At 38.1% G+C, this 23,886-nt stretch overlaps 1 protein-coding gene across 7 annotated transcripts in view; it reads left to right on the forward strand.

The window, feature by feature from the left end:
• HERC1 (HECT and RLD domain containing E3 ubiquitin protein ligase family member 1) overlaps positions 1–23,886 on the forward strand; it is a 195,294-nt gene that overhangs the window by 25,464 nt on the left and 145,944 nt on the right. For all 7 annotated transcript variants that reach the window (XM_055320270.1, XM_055320269.1, XM_055320276.1 and 4 more), the window contains exon 2: positions 20,806–21,761. In XM_055320270.1, the coding sequence (XP_055176245.1) occupies positions 20,832–21,761 (930 nt within the window). In that variant the 5' untranslated portion in view covers positions 20,806–20,831. The remainder of the gene's footprint in view (positions 1–20,805; positions 21,762–23,886) is intronic.

Here is a 23,886-nt window from a genome sequence, read left to right on the forward strand (position 1 = left end):
CTCTACATAGAAAACCCAAAAGCCTCCACCCCAAGATTGCTAGAACTCATACAGCAATTTGGTAGCGTGGCAGGATACAAAATCAATGCCCGGAAATCAATGGCATTTCTATACACTAACAATGAGACTGAAGAAAGAGAAATTAAGGAGTCAATCCCATTTACAATTGCACCCAAAAGCATAAGATACCTAGGAATAAACCTAACCAAAGAGGTAAAGGATCTATACCCTAAAAACTATAGAACACTTCTGAAAGAAATTGAGGAAGACACAAAGAGATGGAAAAATATTCCATGCTCATGGATGGGAAGAATTAATATAGTGAAAATGTCAATGTTACCCAGGGCAATTTACACGTTTAATGCAATCCCTATCAAAATACCATGGACTTTCTTCAGAGAGTTAGAACAAATTATTTTGAGATTTGTGTGGATTCAGAAAAGACCCCGAATAGCCAGGGGAATTTTAAAAAAGAAAACCATAGCTGGGGGCATCACAATGCCAGATTTCAGGTTGTACTACAAAGCTGTGGTCATCAAGACAGTGTGGTACTGGCACAAAAACAGAAACATAGAATGATGGAACAGAATAGAGAACCCAGAAGTGGACCCTTGACTTAATGGTCAACTAATATTCGATAAAGGAGGAAAGAATATCCACTGGAAGAAAGACAGTCTCTTCAATAAATGGTGCTGGGAAAATTGGACATCCACATGCAGAGGAGAGAAACTAGACCACTCTCTTTCACCATACACAAAGATAAACTCAAAATGGATGAAAGATCTAATGTGAGACAAGATTCCATCAAAATCCTAGAGGAGAACACAGGCAACACCCTTTTTGAACTTGGCCACAGTAACTTCTTGCAAGATACATCCACGAAGGCAGAAGAAACAAAAGCAAAAATGAACTATTGGGACTTCATCAAGATAAGAAGCTTTTGCACAGCAAAGGATACAGTCAACAAAACTCAAAGACAACCTACAGAATGGGAGAAGATATTTGCAAATGACATATCAGATAAAGGGCTAGTTTCCAAAATCTATAAAGAACTTATTAAACTCAACAGCAAAGAAACAAACAATCCAATCATGAAATGGGCAAAAGACATGAAGAGAAATCTCACAGAGGAAGACATAGACATGGCCAACATGCATATGAGAAAATGCTCTGCATCACTTGCCATCAGGGAAATACAAATCAAAACCACAATGAGATACCACCTCACACCAGTGAGAATGGGGAAAATTAACAAGGCAGGAAACAACAAATGTTGGAGAGGATGCGGAGAAAAGGGAACCCTCTTACACTGTTGGTGGGAATGTGAACTGGTGCAGCCACTCTGGAAAACTGTGTGGAGGTTCCTCAAAGAGTTAAAAATAGACCTGCCCTACGACCCAGCAATTGCACTCTTGGGGATTTACTCCAAAGATTCAGATGCAGTGAAACGCCGGGACACCTGCACCCCGATATTTCTAGCAGCAATGTCCACAATAGCCAAACTGTGGAAGGAGCCTAGGTGTCCATCGAAATATGAATGGATAAAGAAGATGTGGTTTATGTATACAATGGAATATTACTCAGCCATTAGAAATGACAAATACCCATCATTTGCTTCAACGTGGTTGGAACTAAGAGGGTATTATGCTGAGTGAAGTAAGTCAATTGGAGAAGGACAAACAGTGTATGTTCTCATTCATTTGGGGAATATAAATAATAGTGAAAGGGAATATAAGGGAAGGGAGAAGAAATGTATGGGAAATATCAGAAAGGGAGACAGAACATAAAGACTCCTAACTCTGGGAAACGAACTAGGGGTGGTGGAAGGGGAGGGGGGTGGGGGTGAATGGGTGACGGGCACTGAGGGGGACACTTGACGGGATGAGCACTGGGTGTTATTCTGTATGTTGGTAAATTGAACACCAATAAAAAATTAATTTATTAAAAAAAAACAAAAAAAAAAACCCCAAAGTACTTTTATGTAAAAGACATGGAAATTCCAACATGGATAAGAGAGTGTTGGATTAAGGTTGTTAGAACAGGTTTAATTGTGTGTGGAGGGGTGTGGTGGTGTTAGGATCTGAATTAGTACCTGAGGGAAGTATAGGATTTGTTAGGTAGAGAGAAAGGGTGGGATTCTACGGGGCAGCAACATGAGTAAGGGAGCAGAGGTAGAGATGAATACATTCCAACTTAGTGATGGTAAGGATTGGGAGGGATGCCTGCCTGAGTAGAGCAGAGGGGTTCTGTGGAGCACGGGATGGTTAAGATTTGATAGCTTGGAGGGAACAGTAGATTTTAAGTCTTGGGAAGCAGAGTCAGGAATTTTAAGCCAGGGACCTATATCACTCAGGACTCTGGCAGGAAATAGACTAGTTATAGATGTTTGGGCAAGGGATTGTGAAGCTCCCAAGAACCAACATTATCTGGAAGCCATCGATACTTTTAAGCCAATGGGGCCAATAGAGGAAGACTGAGGCCTGATAAAGAGTTGAAACAATGAAAGCCAAGCCAGTGGATAGCACCTGTGGCCATAGAGGAAAGGGTTCTGAGGTGGGAAAGGAGCCAGGGAAATATGGACTACTCTTTATTTTTCTTCTCATTCTCTGATTTCCTTGTAGTGCCTCTAATTGGCCTAACCCACCTAGAAATCAGGGGAGCTTAGTGTAATCTTAGAGGTCAGCCTCGAAAGGCATAAAGCAGATCATAAAAGGATAGAGATTAAGGAGATTGGAATCAAACAGAATGCCTAGCCCAGAACCCATTTTAAATTACTGTACATGTATAAGCAGAGGAATGTTATGCTGAAAATGCTCTTGTAGGAAGATTTGGTTTAGTGGATTTTTAGGGTCTTCTTAAAAAAAAAAAATCTCTCTCGAGGCAAAGTTTCAATTTAAAAAAAGAATGCAATCTCTTACATGGTTTATTCGTATAGTCCCCAATGAACTGTGTACTTTATTTTTTATTTTTTATTTTTTTGTGAACTGTGTACTTAAAAATAATTTTTGGGAGACTTATTTATTTTAAATTTATTATTATTATTATTATTATTATTATTATTATTTTTAGACTTATTAGATCAGAATTCATCTATTACAGAGAGTTCCCGAGTCTCTGCAACAAGAAAGGTAGGATGCCGGTGGCTTAAACGGACAAAAGAGGGACAATACAGAATACCAGTTTTGAAGAGCTTAAATATGGTTCTAGAATGAATGTGTCAGTGGTAATGAATGTGTCAGTGGTAATGAAGACAAGTGCACAAAAAATAAATCAGGTAGAGGGTGACAGGTGTTGTAAGCAAAGTGTTATGAGAGTTTAGAGGAGGAAGTGATGAATTCTTTGTGAATAAAGTAATTAAAATATGAAAGTCTTCATAGAGCAAGTGACCTTTGAGATAGACCTTTGAAGGAGAAGTATGGATCGTGATGGGTAAAGATTAGATAGGTAAGGACAGTCAGTTACAAGGAGTAGCATACACCAATAAAAATTAATTTATAAAATTAAAAAAAAAACAAGGAGTAGCATAAACAAAAGCACAGAAGTTGGAAGCGTTTAGCTTTTTCAGGATTGGGATGTATTTAGGGAAGTTGTAGAAGATGAAATTGCAAGGCAAACTTGGCTCCCTCTGGATGGACTGAAGCACATAATAATGGTTTGTATCCAATTTCATAGGAAATGGTAGAGCCATTGATGACTTCTTTTTTTTTTAAAGATTTATTTATGTATTTATGATAGACATAGAGAGAGCGAGAGAGGCAGAGACACAGGAGGAGGGAGAAGCAGGCTCCATGCCGGGAGCCCAACGTGGGACTGGATCCTGGTACTCCAGGATCGCGCCCTGGGCCAACGGCAGGTGCCAAACCGCTGAGCCACCCAGGGATCCCAGAGCCATTGACTTCTTTATGGATGATGATGAATTGGTTAGAACTGAGCTTTAAGATGAATCTAGCAAAAGTAGATAGATGCAATAGAATAGGGAGACTCCTTGGGAGTCCATTGCATTTCCTAGGGCAGATTATAAAGGCAGGATGGGGCCAGTGGGAATGTTAGAAGAGAATGGAGAGTAAAGGAAAACCCTGAGTCAAAGATTACATGACAGTTTTGACTCTGGGTGCTTGAGTGAAGTATCAAAAGGAGCTAGTTTTGTAAGATTTTATAGGGGAGGAGGAGGGAAGCATGAGGAGTTAGGGAAGCTGGACGAGATGGTGAAGTTAATTTTGGATATAGTGAATTGAGGGTGGGAAGCATGGACATTGTAATATGCACCAGACATGTGGAAACAGACTGGAGTTACACAGAGGTGCTGGCCAGAGGCATGGATTTGGGAGGTATCTGTATAGTGATGATGAATTAAGTTTTAGCCATCAAAGAAATGATTGATGTTAAAAAAAAAAAGAAATATTGCAAAGAAAAAGAGGTTTTAGAACTTTGGAGTAGTAAGTGGACAAGAGAAGGCAAAAGTATGTAAATTACTATTATTTCTCTGTTCATCAGTTGATGGACATTTGAAGTTCTCATTTTTGGCTACTACAAATAAAGCTGCTTTGGATTTTGAGGTATAAATTTTTATGTGATCCTGAGTTTTCATTTTTCTGGGCAAACCCCTAAGGAGTTGAATTGCTGCATATATAGTAAGTAAATTATGTTTAATTTAATTTTTCTTTTAAGTTTTATTTATTTATTCAGAGAGAGAGAGAGAGAGAGAGAGAGAGGCAGAGACACAGGCAGGGGAGAAGCAGGCTCCATGCAGGGAGCCCGATGTGGGACGCGATCCTGGATCTCCAGGATCACACCCCGGGCTGTGGGCGGCACTAAACCGCTGAGCCACCGGGGCTGCCTGTTTAATTTAATTTAATTTTTAAAAAGACTTTATATATTTATTCATGAGAGACACAGAGAGGCAGAGACACAGGCAGAGGGAGAAGCAGCCCCCCCCGCAGGGAGCCCGATGTGGGACTCAATCCTGGGACCCCCGGGATCATGCCCTGAGCTGAAGGCAAGATGCTCAACCGCTGAACCACACAGGCGTCCCAATTATGTTTAATTTTATAATAAACTACCAAACAGTTTTCCGTTTTACATTACCACCAGCAATTTATGAGAGTTTTAGTTGTACATCCTCATCCATACATGATTGATATTGTCTGTTTCTTTAAATTTAGCCACTTTAGTGCATTGGTCATAGTATCACTATAGTTTTAATTTGTATTTTTCTAATGAAAAATGTTGGACATCCTTTTTTGTGCTTATTTAGCCACTTACATATCTTTGGTGAAATATCTGTTCAGATATTTTGTCTATTTAAAAATGTTTTTGTATTAATGTGTTTTAAGAATTCTTTTTAGGTATTCTGTATATAAATATGTTTTGCAAATAATTTCAGTTTGGAGTTTGCCTTTTCATTTTCGTAACAGTGCTTTTTGAAGAGCAAAACTTTTTAATTTTGACGGAGTCTAATGTATTGATTTTTTGAGTCCTATTTAAGAAGTATTTGCCTAATCCAGGGTTGCTAAGATTTTTTTCCTGTGTTTTCTTCTGGAGATCCACCCCCCCCCACCCCCGCGCTTGCTCAGAGATAGACTGCGCACTTGTGTGTGAGAGCAGGGGGGAGGGGGAGAGAGAACTTTAAGCAGGTTCCATGCCCAGCACAGAGCCTGACACGAGGCTCAGTCTCAGGACCCCGAGACCATGACCTGAGCTGAAATCAAGAGTCAGTCACTTAACTAAGCCACCCAGGTGCTCTTCTTTTAGAGATTTTTATGGTTTTAGCTCTTACATTTAGGTCTATGAATCAGTTTGAGTTGATTTTTGTATATGGTATGAAATTAGGGGTGAGGTTCATTTTTTTTCCCCATATGTATATCCAGTTGTTCTAGGACCCTTTGTGGAAAGTTACCCTTTCCCCATAAACTGCCTCGGCACTTTAGTTAGAATTTAATTGGCTATATATGTGTGGGGCTGTTTCTGGACTTTCTGTTCTGTTGATCTCTCTTTTGCCAATACACATGGCTTGATTACTGTAGCTTTATAATAATCCTTACAGTCACATAATGGAAATTCCTCAATTTTGTTCTCTTTCAAAATTGTTTTGCTATTCTCAGTCCTTTGCATTTCTATTATGCAAATTTCTGATCAGGACTTTGAAAATTATTTTGTTGTTGTTACCCAATTGGGATTTAATGACTTAGTGATCTTGAGAGATAGCTAGGAGGAATGGTTTTTATCATAGCAACAGGACAGAAAACAAACTGAATTGGCAACTGATAGATTCAAACCTTCTGAGGTTGTTAATTTTTTTTTTAAGATTTTACTTATTTATTCATGAGAGACACAGAGAATGAGAGAGGCAGAGACACAGGCAGAGGGAGAAGCAGGCTCCATGCAGGGAGCCTGACATGGGACTCGATCCTGGATCTCCAGGATCACACCCCACACTGAAGGCGGTGCTAAACCACTGAGCCACCAGGGCTGCCCCTGAGGTTGTTAATTTTTTAAAATTGAGAGTGATTGGGATCCTGGGTGGCTCAGTGGTTGAGCGTCTGCCTTTGGCTCAGGTTGTGATCCCGGAGTTCTGGGATCAAGTTCCACATTGGGTTCCTGCAAGGAGCCCTCTGCCTATGTCTCTGCCTCTCTCCCTGTGTCTTTCATGAAGAAATAAATAAGTAAATCTTTAAAAAAATAAAATAAAATTTAGAGTGATCTAGAACAAGTGATAGTGATAAGAAGCAGCATGATTTGGTGGTTAAATGGTTGGGGATCAGACTGCTCTGGCTTGAATCCTTACTCTATCAGTTATTGTCAGGGTGACCTTGGGCAAACTATATTTCACTTTTCTGTGTTTCCTTTTCCTTTCCTGGCAAATAAGAATAATAAGAGTACTTATTTCATAGAATTGTTCTGAGATTGAATAAGGAATACATGTAAAGGGTTTAGCACAGTGCTGTGTGCTCAGTGAATGTTAGCTCCTGTTACTGCTCTGTTCCCTGGAGAGTGTTCTAAAGCTTCACAATTTGACAAATTCACTTGTAGGTACTATTTAGTCTATCCCTGTGTTCAAATCCTTCAGCTTCATTTATTTCAGTTTAGAAAGATTGTGATAGTGTTATTTGGTTTCTTTTCCAGTCCTTTGGTCACTTTTCCAGCCCCACTTTTCAGTGGTGAATTTGGTAATTTATGTGTATAATTAAATTTGGATTTGTGCGTTGGACCATGAGTGGAAAAAAGAACAATTGGCTTTTAGTGGTATAAATCATTACTGTAAATTAAACAAAACAAAACAAGACAACAGCAGTTTTTCTTTGCCAGTGTTTAGCTAGTTCATCAGGATTGTGAATTGGTGGTTCTTGAATACAAGCTAAAATCCATTAGTTTGATTTGATTTTGTCTATAGTGTTTTACTTGCTGAATAAGCAGGTCTGCTTCCTGGTTTATTTGACTAGTTCTCATTATTGATGTAGCAAAACAATTTGCCAGCAAACTCAGCAAGTCTCTTCCTTTTCTAAGTGTACTCACTTTCTAAACAGGGATAATAACAAAAAAAAAAAGCATTTTCCTTTTTATCAGCTGTTTAATTTTGTGCAACTGAACATTGAAAATTTGTATGGTTTAATGAGAGCCCAAATCAGTCAGCCTCATGAAGCCCTCTAGAACAGAATCACTTGGGGCAGAGTGGGGAAAGCTGGATCACAGTATGCACTTAATTTTCAGTTGCAGAACTTTCCAGTTGAGCTATCTTTCTTGCACTTCCTTGATTAATGCTCTTGATAAGTATTGATGTCTGTCTTTTATGAATCTCTAAATTCATCAGTTTAGAGGCTTATAAATTTATTTATGGGTGTGGATGTGGCAGAGGGGTGGTGGTGGTGAATAACAAGTTCAGTTTTTAGCATGTTGAATTTAAGATTCCTTTGGAACATCTTGGTGTATCATGTTAGCAGTGGATATTCAGGTTTGGAGCTCAGGAGAGAGAATTTGGACTAGACTTATTAGCATATGAAGGTAGATGAAAGCCTTGGAAGTAGCTGGAATTATGTACAGTGAGGAGACAGAAATGGACTGAAGATGGAATTCATGTGGTCTGTCTGTGGTACTGTACTTCCACACTTGGAATCAGTTCTTTGAAAGTGCTTCCATTATCTGTCAGCTCAGAATAAGATAATATCTGGGTTTAAATTAGATTCCATGTAAATAATGAACTACATAGATGCAAATTGCTCAGTACAGTTCAGCAAGTACTTATTGAGATCCCTCTATGTGCTTTACCTTTGCTGAGTGCTGGGGCTATCTTTGCCCGCATGACTTTATCAACTAGTATGAGAAGACCCTAAACACATAAGCACACAAATAGCACATAATTGCAAACTGAAAAATGCTGAGATGGTTAGTTTTGGGTACTGTGTGAACATTTTAGAAGAGGGACCTGATCTCATACGGGTTCAGTCAGGGGTGGCTTCCCTGAGTAAGTCACACTTAATTCAACCTGCAGTTACTGAGTATCCAGTATATCTCTGTATTGCTGTTAAAACTGAGATCTTATCTTGTGACTAGACATTAGCTTGGTGAAAGAAGATGGAATGGAGAAGGCAGGCTCTAAGTAGAGGGAACTTCATATGCAAAGGTCCTGCAATGGAAAGGAAGGAGCATTATTCCTTCCAGGAGTTAAACATCTCAGTTATAGTTTATAGAAGGGGGAGCGGGGGAGAGAGGTCAGTTCTTGACCTTTGCAACCTTGGAGAGGTTTTGTTCTTTAGAATAAAACTATTGAAAAGCTTCTGAAAAAAAATTTAACATGTTAACCCTTTTATTTTTTATTTTCTTTTTTAAAGATTTATTTATTTATTCATGAAAGACACACAGAGAGAGGCAGAGACATAGGCAGAGGGAGAAGCAGGCTCCCTTCAGGGAGCCTAATGTTGGACTTGATCCGGGATTCCAGGATCATGCCCTGAGCCAAAGGCAGACACTCAAGTGCTGAGCCACCCAGGCGTCCCGTTTTTACCCTTTTAAACAGACTTTATGAACTTTTTATTTAAAAAATATTAAACCTATACATTAGTGTAAAGAATATTTCCTAACATTCATTTTTTTTTTCAGGAGTGTTATGTAGTTTTCATTGTGCAAGTTTTTCATCTCCTTGGTTGTTAATTTCTCAGTATTTTATTCTTCTTGATACTATTATAATTGAAATTTTTCATAATTTTGTTTTCAGATTGTTCATTATTAGGTATAGAAATGCAACTGATTTGTGTGTGTATGTTGACTTTGTGTCCTGATACTTTGTTGAATTTATGAATTCTAATAGTTTTTTTGGTGGACTTCTTAGGGTTTTCTGCATGTAAGGTATTTGTGAACAGAGATGACTTTACTTCTACTTTGGATGCCTTTTATTTTTCATGCCTAATTACTGTGATTAGAACTTCTAGTACTGTGTTGAATTAAAGTGGCAAAAGTAGACATCTTTGCCTTGTTACTGATCTTAGAGGAGAAGCTTTCACCATTGAGTATGATGTTTGCTGTGGGTTTTCATATATGGCTTTTATTACGTTGAGGTAGTTTCCTTCTGTTCCTAGTTTGTTGTTTTTCCCATGAAAAGGTATTGAATTTCATCAAATGCTTTTTCTGGATCAATTGAGATGAACTTGGGGTTTGTTTTCCTTTCATTTGGTTTCAATGAATCTTGAGCCAGGCTTAGGAATAGCTCCTGGTACTTGCTCTCAGAAATTCTCTGACCTCTTCTTGCTTCTCTGCATTTTTAGTCTTGTTTGCAGCTATCCTTGTTAATGTAAGTACTTTCATTTTGTAGTATTTTATTACATCTCCTGTTTTCTCTCAGATTTTCTATTTTTTGTTTTCAAAGTCCTTAGTTTCTCATAACTCTGACCTCCACTGCTACCTCATGGAGATTGTAATAACTTCTAAGGATTTTCTGGATCATTGCCTCCTTTGGATACTTATGGCAAGGAACAATATTATAATTCGGACCCACTTGAGTTCTACATTATTAGTAGTTTTGCACTTCTAGACTTTAGTTGTTCTATACCTTTACACTTGAGGTTAGAGGTTGGGTATAGATATTATATGAATGGTAACTCTATCTGTGGTTGTGGATAATAATAATAATGGTAATGATAATAGCTACCATAACACTGATGTATCAGAACTGAACTGAGGAAAAAGGTTTGTAGAAGAGGTTGTCTGTTGAATTACAGTTTATAATTTAGTTGGACAACTCCTAAATTGAGTTTTAGTCAATCATTGACTGACTTGAAGTTAACTTGTCTGAAAGTTACTCTTTCAATAGCTAATATTATTTAAATGTAGACATTATTTGTAATTAATTAGTTAATTTAACAAACACTGTCGTGTTTTAGGCTGCATGCTAAGGGAATTAAAGTTGAATAAGATGGAGTCTCCATCCAGGGAAATGCATTATCTATTAGGGTTAGAGTGAAAAAACTATAATTACAGTTCAGAATGAGAAGTATTCTCTTAGTTCAGAGTGAGAATTAGAAACCCTTGTTTGCAAGTTCTAAAAGGTCTTGCTTGCATGGAAGAGGGTGGAAGAAGATCAACTGGAAAGTACCTAAATTCCTGATTGTAAGGAGGAGGTTGCTGGTGTAAAGCAATTGGCCTTTACATGGTACGCCATAGCCTTTCGAGGCTTGAAACAAGAGCATAACAGATTTGTAGAAAGACAGAGGATGGACAGGAGTTGGGGAGAACCTGGTGTCAGGGAGTTGAGTAAGGAAGCTACTGTAATGGGTCAGCATAGAGAGAATTTTCGATTAGATACATTTCTGACTCCAGTTCCACTTTTGCTGTGTGGGTTTTATACAAAATGAGGCAATTCTTGGTTGGTAAGACAACCATCTGGTTGTCTTGCAATTCAACTCACTATGACACTGTTTACTTGGAGATAGTGTCAGGTCCCACAGGTTAAGGGTTCAGTCCTTGAAGACTGCCACCACTCCCCCCTAATGCCAATCACAAGTACAAGTTGTCATCTGTACTCCTGACCAACTGGCTGTAGATCGGAGGTTCCAGTGACTTTTCTTTGGGTTTGATTAATTTGCTAGAATGGCTCACAGAACTCAGAGAAACATTTTACTTCCTAGATTATCAATTTATTATGAAAGGATATAACTCAGGAACAGCCAGATGGGAAGAGATGCATGGGGCAAGGTATAGAGGAAAGAGAGTATAGAGCTTCCACACCCATTTGGAGCATGATGCTCTCCCTGAGTCTCCATGTATGCACCAACCTGGAAGCTTTCCATACCCCTTTTTAAAAAGATTTTATTTTAAAGTAATTTGTTTGCCCATCCTGGGACCTGAAATTACAACCCAGAGATCAGGAGTTGCATACCCCACTGACTGAGCCAGCTAGGCCCCGCCCCCCTTTTTATGAAGGTTCATTACAAAGGCACAATTGATTAAATCATTGACCATTGGTGGTTGAAGTCAATCTTCAGTTCCTCACCCCTCCTCAGAGGTCAGGGGACGGAACTCAAAGTTGCTACCCTCCAGTCACAATGGTTGGCTCCACTGGCAACTAGCCCCTATTCTCAGATACTTCCCAAAAGTTAATTAATGTAACAAAAGATACCTTTATTACTCTCATCACAGGAAATTCCAAGGGTTTTAGAAGCTTTCTGCTAGGAATGGGGACATAGACCAAGCATATATGTATATCTTATCATAAATCACAGTGTCACAGCTATCATCCTTAGGTACTGACTACAAAGGTGAAGATGAGGGAGTGACAATATTACACTTCTCCAAAAGAAATTCTTCGGTGGAGTAGGTTGGGGTTGGGGAACTGGGCATGTGTATTTGACACGTTCTCACCTTTGATTCTTAACATCCACCCTGCATTTAGAATTAATTTTTCCAGGGAGTGATGCTGTGGGGCTGTGGAAATAGTGCTGGACTTTAGATTCATCATACACTAACACTAACTTTTTATGTGTACTTGAATCTGCTTCTGGATGCTCGTTTCTTCTCTATTGATATTTTCTAATGTAATATGTTCATATGTCAGAACTCTATTTGATTATTCTAGCATTATAATTTTTAATATCTGGTGGACTGAGACCTTTCCCAGTTTCTAATTTTTTTCAGAGGGCTATCTTTTTCTTTCTCTCTTTCTTTCTTCTCTCTCTCTCTCTTCTTTTTCCAATTCCTATGTATTTACTTTTACAGGTAATTTTAAACATTTCATCAAGTTTTAGAAAATCCAGGGTGATTTTGGTTGATACTGAATTATTTTTATACATTAACTGAAGAATTGACCACCTAAAATGCTGATTCTTCCTAATTAGAGCATTAGTTTAAGCTCTCCATTTATTAAAAGAATTTCTTTTGCTCTCCAGTAGACTTTATGTATTTATTAATAACATTTTTGGACATTTCTTGTTCAGTTTATTACTAGGTATATTATTTTTTATTTTTTACAACTCTACAATTTTTTCCCTCATATATTTTATAATATATAATTCCTGGTTATTGTTATTAAAGATAACTTTGACTTTTCTTGCCTTGTAACTGCTTTTAATACAATTTAGTCACACGTATAGTGGTGTGTGTGTGTGTGTGTGTGTGTGTGTGTGTGTATATATATGATGTTTAAGACTAGTTAGTAATTTAGGCTTATCTTGAGTTTTCTTTTAAAATTTAGAATAAGGAACTAGTCGTGAGTTAACAAAGAATATTTTCTGGATGAGGGTACCTGAGTGGCTCAGTTGGTTAAACGTGGACTCTTGATTTTGGCTCAGGTCATGATCTTGGGATTGTGAGATTGAGCCCCACTTTAAGATTCTTTCTTTCCGTTTGTCCCTCCACACCCCGTTTGTGCGTGCTCCCTCCCTCTCATTCTCTCTCAAAAAATTTTTTTTCTGAATGATATGTTGGCTGTAAAATCAGAAGGTACACTGATATCAATTCTGTAAGTAGCAAATATGATTATAACTTATTTAAGCCTGTTGGTTTATATTTTTAAAGAATACCCTTGTTTCCTTAAAATTAAGTACTATGAATAGTTTTTTAATGCCTGTTGTGGAAATAATATACCTAGTCCAACCTCTTGGGGGCTAGGGAATGAGTTTATGTAACCATCCATTAGAGTCTGATTTAGAGTAAAAATCAAATTGAGTTACAAAAAGTTACAGTCACAGGCAGCATGAATAGTTCCTCAGATAATACAACTTCCAAACCTCTCATTATCCAAGTTACCCTCAGTTTTGCTTTCACTTACATATACCATTATTTTAAGGACCACAAAATTTAAGTTTGCCCAAATTCTGAGTCACAGTTTGTATAATGCTATTTGATAGTAGCTTTGGGATTTGATATGATAAAGCCCCTTTCGTTACAGATATGTTCTTCATTCTGGGTCAAGGTGAGGTAAAAGGCCAAGAATAAGATTCTCACATAGAGTCTTGAGTTTTGGAGTCTCTAGATGAATGTGTATGTGCATGCTGCAATATGCTGCTGCTCAGCACATTCCCAGAAGTCCTTATTGAGGATCCTGAGAGCACAGTGCTAGCTCCAAGATGATTTGTTAAACATTGATTCTGCTTTAGTAATTTTTTTCTCTTTGTCCAGTTCTGCCAAGATTGCAACTTCTATTTTTGTTTTGAAAACTTTGTTGTGAGGAGTTTGCAGCCATCTCCCTATTTTCTGTTTCAACTATGTTCAGGGGCAGTTGGTGAGCAGGGTCATGAGAGTGTGGGACCACCGTATAGTTGGATCACGACTCTCAAAAGGGGATGTGACCACTTAGAGCTAGATACTTCTGAGTTTGATTTTTATTTATTCTGTAATCAACTACCTCACTGTGATAGCAATTTCTAGAACACCATATAATACTTTTTTTTCAATTACATTATTGATAATGATGAAAGTGGGCAGTTGTCTTGAATTTGACTCTAGGAATTAGTTTTGCTACTGTTTTTCTTCTATTTTTTTAAAAAAAGATTTTATTTATTTATTCATGAGAGGCACAGAGAGAGGCAGAGACACAGGCAGAGGGAGAAGCAGGCTCCCTTAGGGAAGCCCGATGTGGGACTCGATCCCTGGACCCCGGGATCACAACCTGAGCCAGTGGCAGAGACTCAACCACTGAGCCACCCAGGCATCTCTCTTCTATTCTGTGATACAAAATTTTTAATAATTCAAAGAAGGAAACCTTTATCCTTGCCTTATTAGATTTTTTTTAGGAGTAGGTATTGCATTTTGTCAGATGCTTTTTTAATATCTCGCAATGTAACATGGTTTTTGTACTGTTAATAGATTTTCTATGTTGCTCTATCATTATATTCCTTTTTTTTTTTTTTTAAAAGATTGATTTGAGAGAGAGAGTGTGTGAGAGAGAGAGCAAGAGCGATAGATCATGAGCATGGCAGGACGGGATAGAGGGAGAAGCAGACTCCCCAGTGAACAGGGAGCCCATTGTGGGGCTTGATCTCAGGACCCTGGGATCATGACCTGAGCGGAAGGCAGATGTTTAACCAACTGAGTCACCCAGATACCCACCATCATCATATTCCTCAAATAAACCCCACACACATCTCATGTGTTAACCTTTTAATGTACTATTCCACTTTGCTTGCTAATATTTTAGTTGTGGATTTTTACAGCTACCTTTATAGGGCAGTATTATAATTGTATTTTTTGTGCTTTGTTGAGTTTTGATATTACTTTATTGCCTACTTAAGAAGAGTGAAGACTCTTTCCTCAATTCCCTGAGACATTTAAAGTAGTGTGTTTCCTGGAGGCATAAAGTGATTTCTTTTTTAAAACATCCAGAGCTTGATTTTTGTTGTTAGTTTCTTTGAATCTCATTACTGATTTTTTCAGTAGTATCCTAACTATTCCAGCTCTCTGATTCATTGTGAATTCCTAGCTGGTTGGTTTTCTTCAAATGCATCCTTCATTGAGGACATATGAAATACCAGACTGTGCTAAGTGCATTGTATAATTTTTATCTCCCAAATTATTAGTTTTGACTCATTATAGATTGTAGAACTAAAAGGAAAGTCATTGACTCATTACATTTTTTCCCTCACATTCTAAACTCAGGTTTGTTTTCTTAAGATCTTGTATGAACATGTTTATGTTTTCTGGCTATTCCAGTCCATTTCTATTCTTCAAATACTCTTGACTTTCTTTCCTTTGAGTTCACAATTCGATGAACTGAAATGGCATCTTATAATTTTTTTTGACCCATCAAAGTCATTCTTGTTGTATATTTGTTTGTATATTTCTTGTGTATCTGAGCACTGTTGATTCTGTCTTCTTTTGGTAACATATCCAAATTCATTTTGGGGAAGCACTTCCTACCATACTCATTTTCTTTTTTTAAGTAATTTATTGAGTCGAAATTCACATAACACATAATTAACCACTTTACCACTTTAAAGTGAATAATTCATTTGTACCTAGTGCATTCACAATATTGTGCAACCACCATCTCTGTCTAGTTCTAAAAAATTTTCATTACTCTAAATTAAACCCCTTCTACGTTAAGCGTTAAGCAATTTCTCCCTGATGTGGGACTTGATCGCAAGCCTCTGACAACTACTAACTTTTTTTTTTTTTTTAAATCTCTGTGCATTTGCCAGTTCTGGATGTTTGAAGTAAATAAAATCATACAACATGTGGCCTTTTATGTCTGGTTTCTTCACATAGGGTGCATCAGATCATTATGTTTGTAGCCTTTGGGTAAATACCCAGTAGTGTAATTGCTCTATTTTGTCAAAGTCTTCATCAGTGTGGTTCTATTTCATTGCATCTCCTGTTTGTGTTTTTGCTTTTGTTTTACAAAAGCTGTTACTGTGCTATTTGTGTTTTAATGATGCGATGCTAGTCTAATTCTTTTGCCTTTTATTTTTATTTTTTTAAAGATTGTATTTATTCATTCATGAGAGACACACAGAGAGAGGCAGAGACATAGGCAGAGGGAGAAGCAGGCTCTATCCAGGGAGCCCAGTGCCGGGATTTGATCCCAGAATCCTGGGATCACTCCCTGAGCCAAAGGCAGACCCTCAACCACTGAGCCACCCAGGTGCCCCTCTTTTGCCTTTAAAATTATTGGATCTTTTTGCCTGGAGGTCTTTTTAAAAAAAATATTTTATTTATTTATTCATGAGAGACACAGAGAGAGGGAGGCAGAGACACAGGCAGAGGGAGAAGCAGGCTCCACGCAGGGAGCCCAACACCAGACTTGATCCCGGGATCCCAGGACCACACCCTGGGCTGAAGGCAGGCACTAAACCGCTGAGCCAGCCATCCAGGGATTCCCTTGCCTGGAGGTCTTGAGGATTTTATCTTTATCTTTGAAATCTAGTAGTTTTACTAGGTTAATATTTTGGAGCTGATTGCTCTGGGTTAATTTTCCCAGGCTCCTTGTGAGCCGTTACTGTGTTGATTTAGATTTTTTTCTATTTTTGGCAAAATTTCTTGGCTTGTAACTTTAAAACCAGAGCGCTCATGCGCTCGCTCGCTCTCTCTTCCTCTCAAAAACTTCTTCAGGTAATCAGTAGTACATAAAGCCCTTTACCTGTCTTCTGTTTCTGCTAATTTCTATCCAACTCTTGATTTTCTTAATGTCATTTTAATTTTCATAGTTGTTTCTGTGCTTTTTTCTTTTTTACTTGCCATTACTTTTTATTCGAGTCTACTCTTCCTTAGCACTTTGTAATTCATTCTTCATTTCTGGGAATTTTGTCTTTTTCTGCCATTTCTTTTTTGAATAGAATCAACTCTTCTCCTTTCTTTTCTATTCTTTTCCCTTTTTTGGTCTTTTTTTTTTTTTTTGATGGTTTGTTTCTGCTTACTTTTTAAATTTCCAACTCAAAGTTTTTTGTATCTTCAAATGATTCAGTGTGTTTAATTCTGTCTAGATTATTAACTTTCATTTTCTTCTGTTTTGTTGTTATATGGAAGATTTCTTTCAGCTATATGTGAAATTTTCTCTCCTGATTTTCTACAGTAGCTCTGTATGGACTTTTCTCTTGTTCATTTTTATGGCATTGGGTGTTTTATAATATTTTTAATTTAATGGCACTCTTCTGTCAACATCGCAAAGTACTTTAGTGGGGTTTTAGTTTAGTTTTCTCATGAAGTGTTGCTAATGTTTCCAATTTTATGGTTCTCTTTTGTCTCTCAGAATCCTAAACATTTCCTCTTTTTTCTTTCAATACCCCGTTGCCAAAAGATGCTTCTCTTTTCCTGTTTGTTTTTTTTCCCCTCCTGTCTGCATTTCCAGGAGTGCTTACTTAATTACCTCGTCTTTGTATTTTATTATTTTTTTTGCTTTTTAAAAGATTTTATTTTATTTTATTTATTTTATTTTTTTTTTAATTTTTTTTTTTATTATTTATTTATGATAGTCACAGAGAGAGAGAGGCAGAGACACAGGCAGAGGGAGAAGCAGGCTCCATGCACCGGGAGCCTGATGTGGGATTCGATCCCGGGTCTCCAGGATCGCGCCCTGAGCCAAAGGCAGGCGCCAAACCGCTGCGCCACCCAGGGATCCCAAAAGATTTTATTTATTAGAGAGCACGCATGAGAGAGAGCATGAGCAGTGGCGAAGGGGAGGGGGAGGGGGAGAAGCAGATTCTCTCTTGAGCAGGGAGCTGGATGCAGGACCTGATCTCAGGATGCTTGGATCACAACCTGAGACGAAGACAGACACTTAACCGACTGAGTCACCCAGGCACCCGTATTTTTTTTTTTAAGTAGGCTCCATATCCAGTATGGGGTTTGAACTCACAACCCTGAGATCAAGACCTGAGCTAATATCAGGAGTTGTACTCTTAACTAACTGAGCTACTCAGGCACCCCTCCCTCCTCTACACAGTGTTTAATAAATAATTACTAAATGAAGAGGGAAGAGGCTTATGTGTTGTTTTCTCCTTCCCAGGTATATACTTTCTGAGTATCTAATGAAGATAATTAAGCATAGTAATAAAAATCTTGAGAAGGGAAGTGTAATCAGATTTTATATTTAGAATTTAATTTTTTTTTATGATAGTCACAGAGAGAGAGAGAGAGAGAGAGAGAGAGAGAGAGAGAGGCAGAGACACAGGCAGAGGGAGAAGCAGGCTCCATGCAGGGAGCCCGACGTGGGATTCGATCCAGGGTCTCCAGGATCGTGCCCTGGGCCAAAGGCAGGCGCCAAACTGCTGCGCCACCCAGGGATCCCTATATTTAGAATTTAATAGGGCATACTGAGAAATAGGAAACTCCTTTTAATTAGTTTAGGATTACTATCACTTGAGTTCTTTCTTAAAGATTGCCTATATCATGAGAATAAAGTGTCCTTCAGTATTTGAGGATGTTTTTCTAGTAGCAGTTGTTAAGACTTCTATTCTTCAAACTAAGTCCCCACCTCCCCTGCAATAATTTATGTTGAAAATTTTAAACATATGGCAAAGTTGAAAGATCCTCAAATAAACAGACATACTTACCACTGAGATTCTACCGTTAATCTTTTAATATTTTTGTTTTATCACATATCTATTGATATATATATGGGTATATATAAAGATATATTACATATCAATGCAACTTATTTTTTGTTGTATTTCAAACTAAGCTACAGACATCAGTATACTTACCCCTCCCCCAAATTTATTTCAATATGCATTCAACTAGAGTTCAGTATTTATTGGGGTAAAATTCACATTCAGTGAGATGTAAAAATCTTAAATGTATGTTTACTGAATATGATAAATGCATGTACCTGGGTAATTCAATAATAATCACCTCAGGAAGTTCCTTCATGCTCCTTCCTAGTTTAATCATGCTCTCACCTCTGGGGCAACCATATTTTTATTTAAGCCTTTTAATGGACAAATGTTTTCTTTTGGGTAAACCCCTAGGAAATTGTTGGGTCATTGAGTAGAGATTAGTTTTAGTTTCATAAGAAAACTATTAGTTTAGTTTTATAAGAAACATTCAGTGATTGTTCATTTTAGAGAGTTTTGGCTTCTTTACATACTTGCTAACATTTGGTACTGTTAGCCTTAAACAAATTTTACCCATGCTTCTGGAATTGTAATCGTATCTCTTTGTGTTTTTAATGTGTGTTTTCTGATGAATAGTGATTTTGAGCACTTGTGCTTATTGGCCATTCATATATCTTTGGTGAAGTTTTGTTCAGTCTTTGACTATTTTAAAAATTAAATTGTCTTTTTATTATTGAGTTGTAGGAGTTCTTTATGTATCTTGGATGCCAGTCTTTTGTGGGTTATATGTTTTGTGAATATTTTATCCCATAGAACTTAATTTTTAAATAATTAAAAAAAAACACAAATACTTATGGATTATTTGCTGTATGTTGGAAAACAGTAAACAAAATAAACAAAAATATTTCTCCCCTTTTGGAGTCCCCTTTGGTTCCTCCATACAGCCAGGGAGACTGGTAAGATGGCTTCTTCAGTGACCCAAGAGATGATGATGATGGCTTGAGGCAGGGTTTTAGCAATGAAGGGAGTGAGAACTGTTTGGATTCTGGATGTATTTGAAAATAGTGCTGACTGATTTGGAGTGTAAGAGAGGGAGGAGTCAATGGTGACTCCCAAGGTTTTTGGCCAGAGGAGCTAGAAGAATAGAGTTGCCATTTATTTTTATTTTTTTATTTTTATTTTTTTGGTCAGCACCTTTTATTTATTTATGGTTGTTGTTCCAGTATAGTTGACAATGTTTCATTAATTTCAGTGATTCATGCAGGGCTCACCACAAATGGAGCTACCACCTGTCACCATACAATGCCATTATAGTACCATTCACTATATTCCCTATGCTGTGCCATTTTTTGAGATGATTATCTACAGGAGGAACAGGTTTGAGTGGGCGTGGTAGTAGTGATGGATTAGGAATTCAGTTTTGAATATGTTGAGATGCCTGTTGGGTATCTGTATGGATATCTATATGGGTAGGTCAGGTGGGCAATTGTATATATGAGTTTGGAGTTCAGAGAAAAGATTGGAGTTGGAAGTATGAATTTGGGGTCATCAGCATGTACTGAAGATAAAAGGTACACAAATCAGGATGCCTGGGTGGCTCAAAGATTGAGCATCTGCCTTTGGCCCAGGGCATGATCCCAGGATTCAGAATCGAGTCGCACCTCAGGCTCCTTGCTGGGAGCCAGCTTCTCCCTCAGCCTGTGTCTCTGCCTGCCTCTATCTCAATCTCTCTCTCTCTCTCTCTCTCTCTCTCTCTGTGTCTCTCATGAATAAATAAATAAAAAATCTTTTTAAAAAAAGTACACATCACAAATTTTTAAATAAACTTTATTTGGGGGTAATTTTATATTTATGCAAAAGTTACAAAGATTGTACATAGTTCCCATATGCATCCTTCACCCATTTTTCCTTAATATTAGCATCTTATATAACTATAGGACATTTATCAAAGTTAAACTACTAATGTTGGTTACATTTCTGTTAATTGCAGTTCAGACTTTGTTTCACCAGTTTGAAATTGCTAATTGTAAATGTAAGATAGAAGTTCAGAAACAGGGATCCCTGGGTGGCGCAGCGGTTTGGCGCCTGCCTTTGGCCCAGGGCGCGATCCTGGAGACCCGGGATCGAATCCCACGTCGGCCTCCCGGTGCATGGAGCCTGCTTCTCCCTCTGCCTATGTCTCTGCCTCTCTCTCTCTCTCTCTCTCTCTCTCTCTCTCTCTCTCTCTCTCTCTGTGTGACTATCATAAATTAATTAATTAATTAAAAAAAAGTTCAGAAACATTTTGCAAATCATCTGCATAAGTTTTTGACTGCTTTTTCATCTTCCTTTATAGAACTAATGGCTGAAGAGTAAACCGACATGGCAACTATGGTTCCACCAGTGAAACTGAAATGGCTTGAACACCTCAACAGCTCCTGGATTACAGAGGACAGTGAATCTATTGCTACAAGAGAGGGAGTTGCTGTTTTGTATTCTAAACTGGTCAGCAATAAAGAAGTAGTACCTTTGCCCCAACAAGTTTTGTGCCTCAAAGGACCACAGTTGCCAGACTTTGAACGTGAGTCTCTTTCAAGTGATGAGCAGGACCACTATTTGGATGCCCTCCTTAGCAGCCAGCTAGCACTAGCGAAGATGGTATGTTCAGATTCCCCATTTGCTGGGGCGCTTCGGAAAAGACTGCTTGTCCTCCAGCGTGTCTTTTATGCACTTTCTAATAAATACCATGACAAAGGCAAAGTGAAACAGCAGCAGCATTCTCCAGAGAGCAGCTCTGGTTCAGCAGATGTCCATTCTGTTAGTGAACGTCCCCGGTCAAGCACTGATGCACTTATAGAAATGGGTGTTCGAACTGGTCTAAGTTTATTATTTGCACTTCTAAGACAAAGTTGGATGATGCCTGTGTCAGGACCTGGTCTTAGTCTTTGCAACGACGTTATTCATACTGCAATTGAAGTTGTCAGCTCTTTGCCGCCATTATCTTTAGCAAATGAAAGCAAGATTCCTCCGATGGGTTTGGACTGCTTATCACAAGTGACAACCTTTCTTAAAGGAGTAACTATTCCCAATTCTGGGGCAGACACTTTAGGTCGTAGATTAGCTTCTGAGTTGCTACTTGGTTTAGCAGCTCAGCGAGGCTCTTTGCGGTATCTTCTTGAATGGATAGAAATGGCTTTGGGGGCTTCAGCGGTTGTAAATTCCATGGAGAAAAGCAAACTACTATCAAGCCAGGAAGGAATGATCAGCTTTGACTGCTTTATGACTATATTAATGCAGATGAGGCGTTCTTTGGTATGTACTATAAATTTGTATTTTAATCTGTAATAAACCATCTCATTCTTCTTTCAACTTCTTTTATTTACTGCTCCCTAATACCAGGAATTAGGGAAGAAGAGAGTTTTAACCTTTGTTGAATACTTACTACTGACCAGATGCTTTTTATGCACTGTCTGATTCAATTACCATGTTACTGTGTGAGGTAGATATTATTTATCTTTAAGGATGAAGAAACTGTAGTAGTTATCCTAAATTTACATATCTATTTGGCAAACGAATTGGAAGTTAAATACACACCAAGTAAGCATTTATGAGGCAGATGCTATGTTAACTAATTCTGACAACCCCAAGTCTGTCTGCAAAGCCTATGTTTTTTCTGACTACCGTGTGGCTTTAGTTATCATTTATGTTAAATTGATTCATTTTTGGGATGCCTGGGTGGCCCGGCGGTTGAGTATCTGCCTTTGGCTCAAGGTGTGATCCTGCTGTTCCGGGATCAAGTCCCACATCGGGCATGGAGCCTGGTTCTCCCTCTGCCTCTGTCTCTGCCTCTCTCTCTGTTTCTCATGAATAAATAAATAAAATCTTTAAAAAAAATAGTAAGTAGATTCATTTTTTCCCCATGAAGGCCTACCTTAAATAAATATATTTATAAATAAATAGGTAAACTATAATAAAGTGGTAAAATATAATAAGCTTATATTATCGTTGTATTTCTAGTTTCCTCTCCACACTGCCTCTTTTATTCCAGGACAAATACACCTTGTCAAAAGGGCTCTCCCTCCAGAGCCTCCATAGTGTACATGGTTAGACCCTATAATATAGTTCCTTATTGTGATGAGGGCACCCTGGAAAACTAAATTGCTTTCCACAGAATTCTGGATCTACTCTGGGGAAGAATCTTGTATATTTAATTTAGTTTGGCGCTCCTAAAGTCACCACAGGCCTATATTAGATTGAATTTACTTAAATCTCAGATTGACTTTAGGGGAAAGAGATGGTTATTAATTGAATTTTATGTTTATTGTTCGTAATTGCAGTAAGTGATAGAGTCTGATGCTCTTGGTCTCCAGAACCCACATTTCTTTTATTTCACAGTGTTATCCGAGAATTCAGAAAATAGGTATATCCTCTCCTGGTACGCTGAACTCTAACCTGACCTGATCTTCCCCGCCTTAAGTTGAACAACTGGGATAAAACTTACCCCCAAGCTAGAAGTTAAAGGGGGAGACACATAACCATCAACGTAGTACATAAGGCCTAGCGAAAATGAGTTCAATCCTTAATTTTTGTTTACTTGTATGATTACTAACCTTCACTAATGATACACAATACACAGTAATTGTGTTTGAATGGGAGTTTACAAGATTCTCATTGACTGATATTTAAATTAAAAGGTAGGAAATAATGTCAATGTGTATCTCTGAATTCTAAAAGAATAAACAACAGTAAAAACACCTTTGGTCGTTGATACCAGTAGGTGTTTGTTTACCACCGTGTGCCAAGTACAGTTAGACACTGAGTTTAAAAGGTAAATGAACTTTGTAGCATCCATGCCCTCAGCCAGCTCACAGTTTAAGGAAAGAGAGATGCACAAGCATTTCAAATTAATGATAATGTGCTATAGTAGAGGTGTGCACAGGGAGGAGGTTATGGGACACAGGAGAACTGGAGGGAAGGGGCAGAAAATGCCTGTGGAGGAAGGATCCCTGAGCTTAGTTGAAAAGTAGGAAGAGTTTGCCTGCAAACATGATGCAACATGTGAGTGTGGGGAGCTGGAGAGGTTTTCAGAGGAGAGGACCAGAGTTTACAAAGTAGCCAAGGTGTAGGAAAGCAAGCCCCTGGATGTATGGAGTGGAATGGGATGAGGTGAAGCTGCCAAGTAGGCAAGGTCTTATATCTCGTGCTATGGGGTGTTGAGACTTGTTCCTGTGGGCAGTGGGGAGTCATTGAACCAATTTTAAGTAGAAAAACTATATAGCAAGAATATATGGAAATGTACTCTATTCAGTCTTATGTCTTTGTCAGAATATCTTAAAAAGACAAATATGAAAAAAATAAAAGGTGTAACATTATTTTTGATGGTAGTTGCTTAAGAGGGAGGTAATTAGATGAAGACCTATAAAAACCATGAATTTAT

This window comes from Nyctereutes procyonoides, unplaced genomic scaffold (genome assembly GCF_905146905.1).
Source record: "Nyctereutes procyonoides isolate TBG_1078 unplaced genomic scaffold, NYPRO_anot_genome, whole genome shotgun sequence".
NCBI classification, from domain to species: domain Eukaryota; kingdom Metazoa; phylum Chordata; class Mammalia; order Carnivora; family Canidae; genus Nyctereutes; species Nyctereutes procyonoides.